Source organism: Pristiophorus japonicus, chromosome 18 (genome assembly GCF_044704955.1).
Source record: "Pristiophorus japonicus isolate sPriJap1 chromosome 18, sPriJap1.hap1, whole genome shotgun sequence".
NCBI lineage: Eukaryota > Metazoa > Chordata > Chondrichthyes > Pristiophoridae > Pristiophorus > Pristiophorus japonicus.
The window spans coordinates 62763014-62778827 of record NC_091994.1 but is presented as its reverse complement, the minus strand read 5'-3'; the positions used below and the strand labels follow the sequence as shown (position 1 = coordinate 62778827).

The window sequence follows — 15814 nt, the reverse complement described above, 5'->3', positions numbered from 1 at the left end:
AAAGGAATAATTAGCAATCATGTTGTGCGAGACCCCTTGGGGAAGAGTGACCATAATATGGTAGAATTCTTTATTAGGATGGAGAATGACACAGTTAATTCAGAAACTAGGGCCCTGAACTTAAGGAAAGGTAACTTTAATGGTTTGAGGCATGAATTGGCTAGAATAGACTGGAAAATGATTCTTAAAGGGTTGACCGTGGATAGGCAATGGCAAATATTTAAAGATCACATGGATGAACTTCAGCAATTGTACATCCCTGTCTGGAGTAAAAATAAAATGGGGAAGGTGGCTCAACCGTGGCTAACAAGGGAAATTAAGGATAGTGTTAAATCCAAGGAAGAGGCATGTAAATTGGTCAGAAAAAGTAGCAAACCTGAGGACTGGGAGAAATTTAGAATTCAGCAGAGGAGGACAAAGGGTTTAATTAACAGGGGGAAGAGAGTGTACGAGAAGAAGCTTGCCGGGAACATAAAAACTGACTGCAAAAGCTTCTAAAGATATGTGAAGAGAAAAAGATTTGTGAAGGAAAACATAGGTCCCTTGCAGTCAGATTCAGGTGAATTTATAATGGGGAACAAAGAAATGGCGGACCAGTTGAACGAAGGAAGACACAAATAACCACCTGGAAGTACTAGGGGACCGAGGGCCTAGTGAGAAGGAGGAACTGAAGGATATCCTTTTAGGCGGGAAATTGTGTTAGGGAAAGTGATGGGATTGAAGGCCAATAAATCCCCAGGGTCTGATAGTCTGCATCCCAGAGTACTTAAGGAAGTGGCCCTAGAAATACTGGATGCATTGGTGATAATTTTCCAACAGTCTATCGACCCTGGATCAGTTCCTATGGACTGGAGGGCAACTAATGTAACACCACTTTTGAAAAAGGGAGGGAGAGAGAAAGCGGGTAATTATAGACTGGTTAGCCTGACATCAGTGGTGGGGAAAATGTTGGAATCAATTATTAAGGATGAAATAGCAGCGCATTTGGAAAGCAGTGACAGGATCGGTCCAAATCAGCATGGATTTATGAAGGGGAAATCCTGCTTGACAAATCTGCTGGAATTTTTTGAGTATGTAACTAGTAGAGTGGACAAGGGAGAACCAGTGGATGTGGTGTATTTGAACTTTCAAAAGGCTTTTGACAAGGTCCCACACAAGCGATTGGTGTGCAAAATCAAAGCACATGGTATTGGGGGTAATATACTGACATGGATAGAGAATTGATTGGCAGACAGGAAGCAGAGAGCCGGGATAAACGGGTCCTTGTCAGAATGGCAGGCAGTGACTAGTGGAGTGCCGCAGGGCTCGGTGCTGGGACCCAGCTCTTTACAATATACATTAACGATTTAGATGAAGGAATTGAGTGTAATATCTCCAGGCTTGCGGATGACACTAAACTGGGTGGCGGTGTGAGCTGTGAGGGGGACGCTAAGAGGCTGCAGGGTGACTTGGACAGGTTAGGTGAGTGGGCAAATGCATGGCAGATGCAGTATAATGTGGATAAATGTGAGGTTATCCACTTTGGGGGCAAAAACACGAAGACAGAATATTATCTGAATGGTGGCAGATTAGGAAAAGGGGAGGTGCAACGAGACCTGGGTGTCATGGTTCATCAGTCATTGAAAGTTGGCATACAGGTACAGCAGGCGGTGAAGAAGGCAAATGGTATGTTGGCCTTCATAGCTAGGGAATTTGAGTATAGGAGCAGGGAGGTCTTACTGTAGTTGTACAGGGCCTTGGTGAGGCCTCACCTGGAATATTGCGTTCAGTTTTGGTCTCCTAATCTGAGGAAGGACGTTCTTGCTATTGAGGGAATGCAGCGAAGGTTCACCAGACTGATTCCAGGGATGGCTGGACTGACATATGAGGAGAGACTGGATCAACTAGGCTTTTATACATTGGAGTTTAGAAGGATGAGAGGGGATCTCATAGAAACGTATAAGATTCTGACGGGACGGGACAGGTTAGATGCGGGTAGATTGTTCCCGATGTTGGGGAAGTCCAGAACCAGGGGACATAGTCTTAGGATAAAGGGTAGGCCATTTAGGACTGAGATGAGGAGAAACTTCTTCACTCAGAGAGTTGTTGACCTGTGGAATTCTCTAACACAGAGAGTTGTTGAGGCCAGTTCATTGGATATATTCAAGAGAGAGTTAGATATGGCCCTTACGGCTAAGGGGATCAAGGGGTATGGAGAGAAAGCAGGAAAGGGGTACTGAGGTGAATGATCAGCCATGATCTTATTGAATGGTGGTCCAGGCTCGAAGGGCCGAATGGCCTACTCCTGCACCTATTTTCTATGTTTCTATGTAATTTTACTATTTTGTAAAAACTCTTATGCTGGTTAAAGCAGGCCCTACTCTTGCTTTTACTAGGCCTAAGAGTTTTAAGGACATTCGCGAGCAGGAGTTGGGCAAATAGCCTGCGCAGGCCCATCTCCTGGGGCCGCATTGGAACTGGCGAAAGATCAGAAGTAGAGGATTTCAGCGCATGTGCTTGTCGCGCGTAAACCCGGAACTTGCGGGGCGTCTTTGGGCACGGTGCATCGTACGTGCCCAGAGAGACCGCAAGCTACGGCCCAGTAAAGAAACATTGATATCCGTGTACCTTTAATATGGTCTTCTCTCGTCTTTGAATTTAAGTCAGCTGCCACAGATAAATGAATCGGCTGGTATCCAAATGATGGGATGGGCTGGGGGTGAGGGGGGATATCACTTCACAATATCCCTTTAAGACTCCGATATCCTCACAGGGATCGTGCAATATATGCGATTAGAAGAGACAGATTTCGTACAAGAAGGCGGTTACACAAATCCAGAAATGTCTGTCCCTCTGCCAGAATGTGGGGACCACCCATCAGGGAAGCAACCATTTGACAAGTCCCTGCGAGCTGCCGCTGTCTGCCCGAGACCCTGCAGCAAAATGGTTCCTTCTGAATGTAGCAACAAGATTCTTCTCCAGATAGCACCAATTATCAACAACTAGATCCATCACCTTCAGTGGGAGGATTGATCGATGTGCCTGTACCTGTGCCCACCACTACTGAGGGTGCGCCAATTCATCCTGCACCTGTGCGGCGTGACGGGCTGACAGACCGATGTAATATGACAGAGTACAATTACACACCAGCATGGCGTAGTCACACACCGGGGTCCAGGTTCCACCATGCGTGGTGCACTGTACTGCCATTATGTATTGTTGCTCCAAATTTTGCCCTTTGACCTAGTCCAGGACCAGCAGTATTGCTTGAAGCCTGCATCAGCTGTGTTAATAGCAACACGTCCTGTGTCAATGTCCTTTCTATGTGTAATTCCTGTTCTACAAATGTCGGGTCAGTCACTATTGCTGGAGATACGTGTAGCGCATTGAGGATTTGCCAAGGGCAAAGTTTTGAAAGTTCCTTGGCAGAACAAATGGAGTCACATTTTTAAAGAAAAGAACCTACAGAATTGAGGAGCATTAACTGCATCAGCTTTCCCATAGGCCCACCTGACCACGTCTGACCCCAGTTACATCGCAAACTGAGCTCTCCCTGACAGAGGCAACGCCACTGGGCTTGTTTCCCAGGGCAAGGTCCTGGATGTAGCAGAGCATGGTAAGGGCATTCGACCTGTGGGTGTTGTTCATTTCTCAAAAGCCAGCCTCCCCAGGCAATTTTCCCTGTGGGACGATTGATGTTACTGTTTGTACATGATGAAGAATGAAGAGTTACAATAAACGTACCAGCTTCCTGTAGTACGAGGAGCTGCTACATTGATGCGTCACTCCCATACAGAAACACGGCAGGCATCCCTCTCTGCTCTCTGCACTCAGCTCAAAGTACCCGGCCTTGCAAGTGTCACAGCTCTGGCCTTCCACATTAGGCTGTAATCAAAATACACATCATATCAGCAGCCTAAACTTGCAGTAACGTAAGTGGCTCACATCATTCTGCAGTTGAACACTATAAAAACTGTAAATTGAAATTGGATCTAACCAGTGGCTCTCGGACATGTTTTGAGGTCCCTGACTAGGAGTGGCAGGACTTCAGGTTTCTGCACTTAGACCAGATTGTTCGTACGATCCACGCGCAGAAAGAGCGAACTGTCTCCAGTTTGCGGATAGTCCAGTTGGGATTGAATGCAATTTGCGGGGAGGAGTGGGTAGACCTGGAAATCCCAACAAACATATCCAAGGTACCTCAGGACTCCCATATCAGGACGATATTTTCATCAAGTGGCTCTTTATGGCACCGATTCTCATTGGAGAGGCTGGAAACAACCCGACCATTGACTATTCCTATCCTCATCGGGCAAGATTTTCTTCCGTTTCAACGCACCACTCAGCGTGCTCCAATGGGGATGTGATGGAGGAGCCCCACACAAGGCGTCTCCCAATAATAGTGTTTATACTGTCTGTGGTAATAGACAGTCTCAGACTCTCTGGATTGCAGAGAGGTGGCATGTTGGTAGGTAGCAGCATCAAAGATAGAAATTTCATTTTTAAAACCAAAAAATTCACTTTATTACAACCACCCCTCCATGGAAATTTTCTCTCCTCCCCCTTGCTCCTGAAGCTGTTGACTTCTGGCTGGAAGAAGGTCCCACGGACACAAGACACCCGCTGCTACCGTGCCCAAGTAGCCGTTATTCATGTATGAGCTGCGACAGAGGTTATTCCATACTGCAGGCATCACAGCCCAGTCTCATTTGGTGTAATGTCAGGGCCCTGATACTAGATACCACCAGATACTCCCGGCAGAGCGACCAGGGAGAATGCTGGCTGGTTTGTCCCTCCTAATCCAGAAACACCACCGGCAGCACCCAAACCGCTGCCCCGGAAACAGAGCCCCCTCCCAAATCTCAGCTCCCAATCTCACTGCCATGGAACATCTTCAGTCACAGCCTCCTGCCCCGCGGGGCATGCACTGGACATTGTTGGACTGACGATACCCAATGGAAATGTCTTCGCCATCCCTACCCGCGACATGTAAACAATCGGTAGAATGTCATTCTGTCACATGTAGTTTGGCCAGTCGCGTAAACTGGTTTAGAAAAGCCCCCAGACCCCAGTTCTCCGATGGCGGTAGCTACGGCTGGTCGACCATTACCTTGCATTGGCATCGCCCATTGGCATCGCACTGGTCTCCAGTGCTGCCTCTCCGGTCACACGTACAGCCAGCTGCAACACAGAAAACAATCAAAGCAATTATCCCGCTGTCAGTTATAAATCTCCAAACATCAAAAAGATTTTGAAAAAAGAAGGATTTTTTTAAATGAACAGAGGGCTTGGGACCCATCATGGTGGGTCTTCCCGTGGACGGGAGCTGCTCTTGCTGATGTAGCGTGTGGTGCCAGTGCTGGGCCAGTCTCACTACATTGGGCACAGTAAGCTCTGCCACCTTGGCTGGCAATCCCAGAGTTCCAGGAAGGTTTGGGACGGGTTGGCGCACTTCAAACCAAATGTGTGCATTGGCGAAGGTGCAGAGAAGGCAACGCGATCCATCACTCGATTAAAACGGAGGAACTATGAGGAAACGTTGCAGAAGCTTAACCTCTGCACTCTCGAGAAAAGGTCATAAGTCACTTCAAGCTAAGTCAGGCCAGCAGCGCAAGAGTAGTGGAAAATATATTTAAATAGACGTTAATAAAAAGGTTATTTTCTCAGAGTAATAAGCATTTGGAATAATGCACCAGGTAAGGTGTTGCACTCAAATACATTCGAAAGAAAGCTTAAGATGCAATTGGTCTCGAAGCTAATTAGGGTCTGGGTCGGAGGTCATAGGTTCAAGTCCCACTTCACATAAGCTAGGCTGACACCTCAGTGCAATACTGAGGGAGTGCTACACTGCTGGAGGTGCCGTTTTGCAGCTGAAACGTTAAACCGGTCTGTGCTCTCAGGTGGGCATAAAAGATCCCAAGGGATTATTCGAAAAAGAGCAAGAGAATTCTCTCTGGTGTCCTGGCCAATATTTATTCCATAACCAATATCACTGAAACAGATTATCTTGTCATTATCTAGTACCTGTTTGTGGGAGCTTGCTGTGCACAAATTGGTTGCCGCGTTTCCCTACATTACAACAGTGACTACACTTCAAAACGTACTTCATTGGCTGTAAAGCGCTTTGAGACATCCTGAGATTGTGAAAGGTGCTATATAAATACAAGTTGTGGTCTAAGCCGGTGTTTATACACCACACGATCCCTCTCCCACGTTAATAGCCCCTATCCCTCTATGCCCTTCTCCCTCAGGATACATCGAGACTCCTCCTAAACACATCCCTGCTCTCTGCTTCACCCACTCCCTGTGGCAGCGAGTCCCACATTCTCACCACTCTTGCAAAAGAAATTCTTTCGTTAATCAGTTGGTGGCCATCTTTGATTTCCCCCCTTTTTGCAGACTCCCCCACAAGTGGAAACAACTTCTCTACATCCACTCTATCAAATCCCTTCATCATTTTAAAGACCTCCATCAAGTTTCCTCTTCGTCTTCTCTGTTGCAGAGAAAAGAGTCCCCAGCTTGCTCAATCTTTCCCGATAGTTGCATCCTCTCGATTCTGGTATTCAGCCCCTCAAGCTAGTCAATGAGATCATGGCTGATCTGTACCTCAACTTCATTTACCCGCCTTAGCTCCATATCCTTCAATACCCTTACTCAACAAAAATGGTAGCATCTTTGTAAATCTTTTATCCACTTTCTCCAGGGTCTCCAGATCCCTTTTGTAGTATGGAGACCAGACTGCACACAGTGCTCCGTGTGGTCTAACCAAGGTTCGAAATACACTTAACAATGCCTCCCTGCTTCTGTAATCTAGTCCTCTACAAATGAACCCCAGGAATTTTCACTCTTTATGACCTCATCAACTTGTGTTGCTACCTTTAGTGATTTACGTACCTGTATTCCCAGATCTCTGCTCCACTACCACATTTAGTTCCTTACCTTCCAAGGAATAAATGGCCTCCTTATTCCTCCTACCTAAACAAACTCCCTAACACTTTGCCATGAGGAATTTAACTTGCCACTGATCGGCCCACTCAGTTTATGTCTTCCTGTATTTTGGTGTAATTCCCCACATTAGCTAGGCCCCCAATTTGTTATCAAATTTCAACATCAAAACCTCCAATTCTCAAGCCCAGGTCATTCATGTATCCGGTGAATAACAGGGTCCCAGCATGGGACACCACCTCCCATCTTCTAGCAGCCCAAGAAACTTGCCATAACTCCTCCCCTCTGCTCTGGTTTGTACCTCACCCACATGCTCTGAGCTTTGTCATGTCTCTTACGTGGCACCTTATCGAAGGCCTTCTGAAAGACCATGCATACCACATCCATTACATTACCCTTGTCTACTCTTTCTGTTACTTCTTCAAAGAATTCAACAAGGTTAGTTAAACATGACCTCCCTTTTGTGAATCCATGTTACCTATTGTTATTACATTCTCCGTCTCCAGGTCTTCTGTTATCTGATCTTTTAGCAAAGTTTCTACTATCTTTCCTAGCGCTGATGTTAAACTATGGTCTATAGTTCCTTGGACTAGTTCCATCTCCCTTTGTGAGAATCAGAATTACATGAGGTGTCCGCTCGTCACAGAATCACACAGCACAGGAGGCCATTCGGCCCATCCAGCCTGTGCCGGTCTTTGGTACAGCTAATCCCCATCCCCTGCTCTTTCCACGTCTTTCGGATGAGATGTTAAACCAAGGATCTCTTAGGTGGATGTACAAGATCCCATGGCACTATTTCAAAGAGCAGTTATCCCCGGTGTCCTGGACAATATTTATACCTCAATCAACATAACAAAAACAGATTATCTGGTCATTACCACATTGCTGTTTGTGGGAGCTTGCTGTGTGCAAATTGGCTGCTGCCTTTCCTACATTACATCAGTGACTACACTTCAAAAGTACTTCATTGTCTGTAAAACGCTTTGGGAGGTTATGGAAGGCGCTATATAAATGCAACTCTTTCTTAAGTCTTTCTTTCATAGCCCTGTCACTTTTTTCCCTTCAAGTCTCTCTTGAATAGTCCTGTGTAACTATTCGTTTTTCTACTGAATGTTTATACCTGGATACCAGTGCCTCTGCTCTCTCCTCCCGAGCCCCTTGGAGTATTCAATGGACGCCACTATATGGACCTGCCGTGCGGTCCGCAACTTTCAGTTCACCAGCTGCGAGAGAAGGTGGAATTAAGAGTAGTAATGATCAGCATTAGGTTTGAGACTTACTCGTGCAACGCTGTCCATATATGGGATTCCCCGAGTATCCGGGAGCACACCTGTAACAAGTATTGCAAAGAGATTAGAAATGGTTCTTCAAACAGGACACAAACGTGTTGACATATGAACGGTTTTTGAGCCCACTGATAAGGGTCAGTTTATATTGGGATTTAATTGCGATTGGTTGTCAGCCGGGTGACCATCCCCCTGCCCTCAGGGTGACCATCCCCCTGCCCTCAGGGTGACCATCCCCCTGCCCCCAGGGTGACCATCCCCCTGCCCCCAGGGTGACCATCCCCCTGCCCCCAGGGTGACCATCCCCCTGCCCCCAGGGTGACCATCCCCTGCCCCCAGGGTGACCATCCCCCTACCCTCAGTCTGACCATCCCCCTGCCCCCAGGGTGACCATCCCCCTGCCCTCAGTCTGACCATCCCTTACCCCCAGGGTGACCATCCCCCTGCCCTCAGTCTGACCATCCCCCTGCCCTCAGTCTGACCATCCCCCTGCCCCCAGGGTGACCATCCCCCTGCCCCCAGGGTGACCATCCCCCTGCCCCCAGGGTGACCATCCCCCTGCCCTCAGTCTGACCATCCCCCTGCCCTCAGTCTGACCATCCCCCTGCCCTTAGTCTGACCATCCCCCTGCCCCCAGGGTGACCATCCCCCTGCCCTCAGTCTGACCATCCCCCTGCCCTCAGTCTGACCATCCCCCTGCCCTCAGTCTGACCATCCCCCTGCCCCCAGGGTGACCATCCCCTGTCCCCAGGGTGACCATCCCCCTACCCTCAGTCTGACCATCCCCCTGCCCCCAGGGTGACCATCCCCCTACCCTCAGTCTGACCATCCCCTGCCCCCAGGGTGACCATCCCCCTGCCCCCAGGGTGACCATCCCCCTGCCCCCAGGGTGATCATCCCCCTGCCCCCAGGGTGACCATCCCCCAGCCCTCCGGAGGAGCAGCAAACAGAAGTGGATCAAGGCGTGAGCCAGCGTCCATTTGCCAGGAAACGATTATGGATCAATGGAGAGGCAGCAGTAGCTGGAGGAGGACCCATCTTCTGGCAAATCTTTACACAGCTGTTTCCAAAGAAGTGGCACCAATTTGCGTTCCCGGAATTAGAAACAGTGACTGGGACACAAACTGCCCTTGAATGTGCCTCCCTCTTACCCGAAGCCCTCCTGATGAAAATGGTCTTTAGGAGATTCACCAACACTATTGGTTTCTCGGTCTACCTGTGCTTCCTAAAAATTACTTCCTAGACAGGCCAGCGTGGGATTTGAATGTACTGTAGCAAGTCCAGGTGTAAAAGCAAGGCATCTAGCAAGTTATAGAGAGCAACCATTGCACATGCAGACCTGTGACTATGAAGCTTCAGTTACATGGAGACTGGAGAAGCTGGGATTGTTCTCCTTGGAGCAGAGGAGGTTAGGGGGAGATTTGATAGAGGTGTTCAGAATCATGAGGGGTGTTGGGGACTGAGATGGGGGGGGATTATTTTTATGCAACGAGTTGTGATGATCTGGAACGCATGGCCTGAAAGGGGGCTTGGAGCAGGTTCAATCAGAACATTCAAAAGTGAACTGGCTTTATACTCAGAGGAAATATGTAAAAGGGCTGTGGGGAAAGAGTGGGGGAGTGGGAATAATTGAGTGGGACTCTTTCAAAGAGCCGACACAGGCACAATGGGCCACATGGTGCTGTGCTGCGGGTGCATGTACCACAATATAAATGTGCTTTAGCAGGGAGATTCGGTCCTTGTTGACATTGTAAGGGCCGACAGGCTGACCTTTGGTTGCGACTACTTCTGTAGCCCTCTCGTCCATTCATTGTTCAACGGCAGGATTTACATTTGTGACTATACGTTGATGTGTTTTGGGTACTCTCTCAATGGCAAAAGCCACAGCTCCCAAGTCGTTGTGACAGACCATAACCTGCAACTTACTTTAGCTGGTTCCTGGCAGACAGCAAGTCAGTGGGAGAATGCCAACACTTCAGCACAAACCCAATGACAACTATCGACTCTGCCAGTAAAATACTGGGCAGCTTTAAATGTTTAACAGTATTCCTCGTTATTGGTTTAACACACTGACAAACGGACAGAAAACGGTCAATGTAATCGGACAAAGACATTACGTGTAAACAACTGATGAACAAACACAGACAGAGAGTGGAGGGCTGCACCAGCGAACCTGCACCCACACCGACTAAAGCAACAGTGACAGAGGCAGAGAAACCAGGGCAGCAAATCACATGGCTGCTTATTATGAGAAGCAAAAAACACAGGGGCGGAGCAAATTAAATAGCAGGTCGGAATTTCTGCCGATCGCAGGACACCAAGGCCAGCAGAGATCGAGAAAGGCAGGCAGGTAAGATTACTGTTCTGACCAGAAACCCTCGTTAAAGTTCTTCTCCTTCAAATTTTTATTGTATGCCATTTTTAATGTCACCCAAATATGCTCAAAAACAATCCACGTGAAAATGCTCAGTTGGAGATTCCTATACCACTGCCGTGTCAATGGGAGGCTCCTCCAAACGCCAGGGCAGGTCACGGAGACCTGGATCTCCCCCCGTGATTACATGGGATTCGCTGCAAGACTGCCCTGCTCTCAATAACACCCGACACATTCAGCTTTATTCTGCAACACTTGAAGACCAACATGAACCACCTTTTCACTAAAACACTTTACTCAAGAACATCTCTTCACACCTCGAGCAGTGACTCCCCTGCCGTCGTTGCACTGTGACATTCACATCAGAACCAAGCCAGAATGTTTTATTCCGAGTTGACATTTTACCATGGGACAATTAAGCTCAGCAACTTCTCATCAATGGCCACAGAGGAACCTAACCCCTGGTAGAAATCCAGATGTTTATGAAGTGTTAAAGACTCAAACGAAAGAGTGCTACATTGCACATCTGGGATGGTCCTCGCTCCAAGGCCAGGGCAACATATGGATCGGCTTCTGGGACAGTCCGTTGTGAGGTACGAGAGGCCTGTAGTAGCACAGCATTTTGTTGTTTTATTAAGCCCTCTCGTTTTAACCTCTTCTATAAAATATCTGAATTTTCTCTGCAGTTTCACATCTACAGTGCCTTCCTTGGTGCTTACTTCAAAAAAAACTTGATAGCGTTCTTGTGAAGCACCTTGGGACTCGCCTGCGTTAAAGGCTTGATACAAGTTCAAGTTGTTGTTGTTTCTTGAATAGTTTTATTTGAAGATGTCTGCTTTTTGCTCAATATTTTATAAGTAACCTCAACCATGGGCTGGTGGTGATGGATGGAGCGGAAGGTGAATGGGCACCCTGCAGTGCCCCTCACTATCAGGGTGCTGAGTGGGTGAATGGGCACCCAGCAGTGCCCCTCACTATCAGGGTGCTGAGTGGGTGAATGGGCACCCAGCAGTGCCCCTCACTATCAGGGTGCTGAGTGGGTGAATGGGCACCCAGCAGTGCCCCTCACTATCAGGGTGCTGAGTGGGTGAATGGGCACCCAGCAGTGCCCCTCACTATCAGGGTGCTGAGTGGGTGAATGAGCACCCTGCCGTGCCCCTCACTATCAGGGTGCTGAGTGGGTGAATGGGCACCCAGCAGTGCCCCTCACTATCAGGGTGCTGAGTGGGTGAATGGGCACCCTGCCGTGCCCCTCACTATCAGGGTGCTGAGTGGGTGAATGGGCACCCTGCCGTGCCCCTCACTATCAGGGTGCTGAGTGGGTGAATGGGCACCCAGCAGTGCCCCTCACTATCAGGGTGCTGAGTGGGTGAATGGGCACCCTGCCGTGCCCCTCACTATCAGGGTGCTGAGTGGGTGAATGGGCACCCAGCAGTGCCCCTCGACGGCAGGGTGCTGAGCGGGATGAATGGGCACCCTGCAGTGCCCCTCACCATCAGGGTGCTGAGTGGGTGAATGGGCACCCTGCAGTGCCCCTCACTATCACGGTACTGAGCAGCAGCACCACAATGCAGGGTGGCCCACACACGGTGGGCTGCTGATAAACGAGTCGGGGAAAAGTACTGACAATTCACAAACTGGCCGTTTTTAAGCATTGCAGGAAACCATGTGGTTTTAAACTGGAAGCTGAATTTTTTTTAAATCAGTCTCTATCACATCAAAGCCACCAACTGGCTTTAATATGTCCTGTAGTGACACAAAGTGAGGTTTTTTTGCAGTTGAAAACATCCAAGGGTTGTGTATAAGTTGTGCCACAGTCAGCAGCATAATGGAGTAAATGCTCCTCAATCATGGGACACGCGAGTATTAGCCGGCGCTCCATGGACATCACTCTCGCCTGTGAGTCAACAGGTCCCACTCCGAGACTTCACATAAGCTGCCAGGATTGTCAGAGGTGGCATCTTTTGACGAGATGTTGAACCGAGATCCTGTTCAGGTGGACGTAAAAGCATTCTTTGACGAGGAGCGGGGTAGTTTATCAAGTGTCAATATTTATCTCTCAACCAACATCACTAAAATTGATCAACAAGTCATTTATCTCGCTGGGTCTGTGTCCAGGTACTAATTATGACCAACCAGTCATGCAATAATAGTTGCCCACATAAGAGTGACTGTATCTCAGAAGTAATTCATTGGCTATGACGCCCTTTGGGTGTCCTGAGGGATGTGATAGTCACCATTAAACTGAAAGTTTTTCCTATGATTTCATCCGCTGGGAATTATCCAGACAGCCTCAAAGCAGACACTGGGCTCCTAAAACAAGCAGAGCAAGTGTGCAAGACCATGAAACACGATGAACACCAAAGCTTGCAGCAGATTGTGTGGACCACATCACTCATAAAACCACAGTAATCCTGTGTGAACCATGCTAACCCACCTCAGCACACGGCTACGGTGTAAACATCCCCAGACCCCTTGCTGCATTCTATTTGAGTGGACTGGAAGAATCCTAGTGAAGCACTGCTAGCGTCTACATGACACCACCGACCCCTGGGTGCAGGAGATACCCCACGGCACGACTTGTACCAATACTTGCTTTCTTAATGCCCATTCTCTCAGCGAACCGGGAATAATTTACACGTGGAAGTATACTGAAAGAAAACTAGTCCAATATGGGCAGAATGCAGCAAATACTGGTCACGGTCCAGGACGTAAGAATCAAAACAAGGGAGACAAAACAAAGATACGCTACAGAAAAAGTCAGTCATTACTAAGGAATGTGCCTTTCTCTCAGCATTTGAACGACCATGCCTGCGCTTATTGTCTATATATGAATGCACACACACACACAGACACTGAAAGCATTGTTCACATATAAAGCCACCTGCACCCAAAGGTAATGGGAATAGCTTGAAGCCCAACTAACCCAGCACAGCACCTCTTCCCAAAGGATTGTGGAAACAATACTCCAAGCACAGCCACTGCCCTGTGTAGCACAGGAATCTTACCTTGGAGGTTTGTGGCCCACCATCGCATGGCCAACCAGAACAATTCTTGCACCAAACCAAAGGCCTGAACCTATAAACACTTCACTACATCAATTGTGTTAAACACCCAAAACAGTCGGGCCTTAAAATGAGGTGAAACATTAGAAGCACTTATGCTACACTTATCAAAATAATAATACTTAAAGTATTTATTCGCATCGCCGCTGGTAGGATCGGTGATTATTCAAGGACACACGTTGTTAACTCAGTACTGAGTCACCTCTTGCTGACGATCAGATTCCAGCAATTGATGGATTGTCATCGCCTACAGCTCCCAACTTACCACACAGAGAAAATAGTGAAGAGAGAATAGCGAGAATGTCCAAGCATACTGTACCGCGCACCGTAAAGCGTCAACTGACAGCTGAGATTGTTTGATCAAGAGGTGCTCACAGGACCACTGCTCCCCTGTAGTTACAGGAGAAAATCATTATGAACACAGATGCATTTTGAGGCAATGTTGATGGACATGAACATCGCAGGTTTAGACACTGGGCCCGGACCTTCCTGAGAATGTGCATCCAAAGAATTGCCTGTTTGAGGCTCCCACCACGGGACCGGGCTTCACATGGCCCAATACAATCTGGGTCAAAGCTGAGAGTCCCAGGTAGTGCCTGACCTGTCAGTCCCCAGTGCTGTACATGGGGACGGGTAATCAGGCTGGGCAGATTCTGCTATTTATGGCGATGGAGGAGCGAGACTATTTGTCTAGCATCTCACGGATACTGCTGTTTAAAGAAGCGTCCAGAGATCCAGGGCTGTGGTGGGGGCAGGAAGAGAGTTTTGGATTACTCCAGCAACAAGCCAGTAAGTCGCCGGACTGAGTGACCTCTTTCTGTGCTGTAATTTGCTATGGTTCAGGTTAACGGCTGTTTATATGTATATTGTGCGACACAGAAATCATCTTGCTTTAACATTACACACTGCCAAGCCCTAACCTTCAAACTTGGCCTTGCATCTTTCCTTTCGATTTAACAACACTTAAATATACCGAGATGCGGGTCTGAATCGCAGATGATCAACAGTGGGCTGTTTGATTAGCTTCCAAAGATAATTTTATTTGCATTCTCAGGAATAATCCCGATATCTATCTAAGTTGCGGTTGCATTATAAGGCAGCAGACACACAACTGTGTAGTTTGCTTTGTAAAGAAATCAAGATGTAGTACTTCACCTGTTCAATGTCTTCACACCCAATCATCGCACCCTGTAACTTTATATAACAGAATGTCTCTCAATCGTGTGGAAGGATACAGATATCGAAGAGTAGAATATTCACCGTAACCCAATGCGATGCTGGCTCCAGCTACAGGAGCCCAGTAATGTGACAGCACATTGTGCTTATTTAACAAAACAGCTCCCAGCACACCTGCAAATTGGTCAGAACTGACCATCAGCCTTTTCCGTTAAAGTTGTAGCCTACTTTGACGCATCACATTTCAAAAAATAAACGCTACCTCAGTATGGCACTTGATAACTAGAAATGTCACCCGTGCTCCCTTGGTGCTGTCAGCGTTGTTTGGACAGCCTGACTGAATGATTCATGGCCGACTTCCTCATCCCAGAATAGGGAACAATTCTCTCACTGTTGTATTGAAATTATTACAAATAAAAAAAACAAATTTGATCTCTTTCTCGTGAGAAAGCTTGAGTGATTTGAGACAGGACATGTGGGAAGTGGGGGGAACAAATGACTCTGGTCCTCTGGGTTGCCAATGCTCTCCACCACCACAGGGCTTTTCTCACCTCCTGTCTCGGTATGTTGGAGACTCACGGATAGAGATTGATTGCTGTGATAGGTCAACAAGTCCATTATCGTTGGATCCTACAACTACCAGGCTGGGAGAAGGTGAACTGGAGGGACCTTGGTCTTTTCTTGTCCAGCAATTCCTATATTCCCCATATAACAAAAAGTTGCAAGATATTGAGAAGGAGCAGCCAAAGTGGGACACATGGACCTCAAACTTTGGCCATCTAGATCATCAACCCGAGGTAGCTCAGCTTTATTTGCTAGTTTGCCCTGTTTCAATGATGTGGGTCTGGATGTTTGTTAAGGGCTTTTTACAGCACTGTTGATCAATGATGCCTCAATCCGAAATCGGGATAAGACATATACAAATTAAGGGACATGGATTTAAACAGGGCGTGTGGCCCACAAGGCTCCGTGATGTGCATCCCACAGAT

At 47.8% G+C, this 15814-nt stretch overlaps 1 protein-coding gene across 1 annotated transcript in view; it reads right to left on the bottom strand.

Moving 5' to 3' along the window:
* The window catches only part of hspg2 (heparan sulfate proteoglycan 2), a 643156-nt gene that overhangs the window by 319934 nt on the left and 307408 nt on the right, over nucleotides 1–15814 (bottom strand). Inside the window, 3 exon segments of the mRNA XM_070860710.1 lie at nucleotides 3724–3864; nucleotides 5090–5160; nucleotides 8205–8254. Of these exon segments, the coding sequence (XP_070716811.1) occupies nucleotides 3724–3864; nucleotides 5090–5160; nucleotides 8205–8254 (262 nt within the window).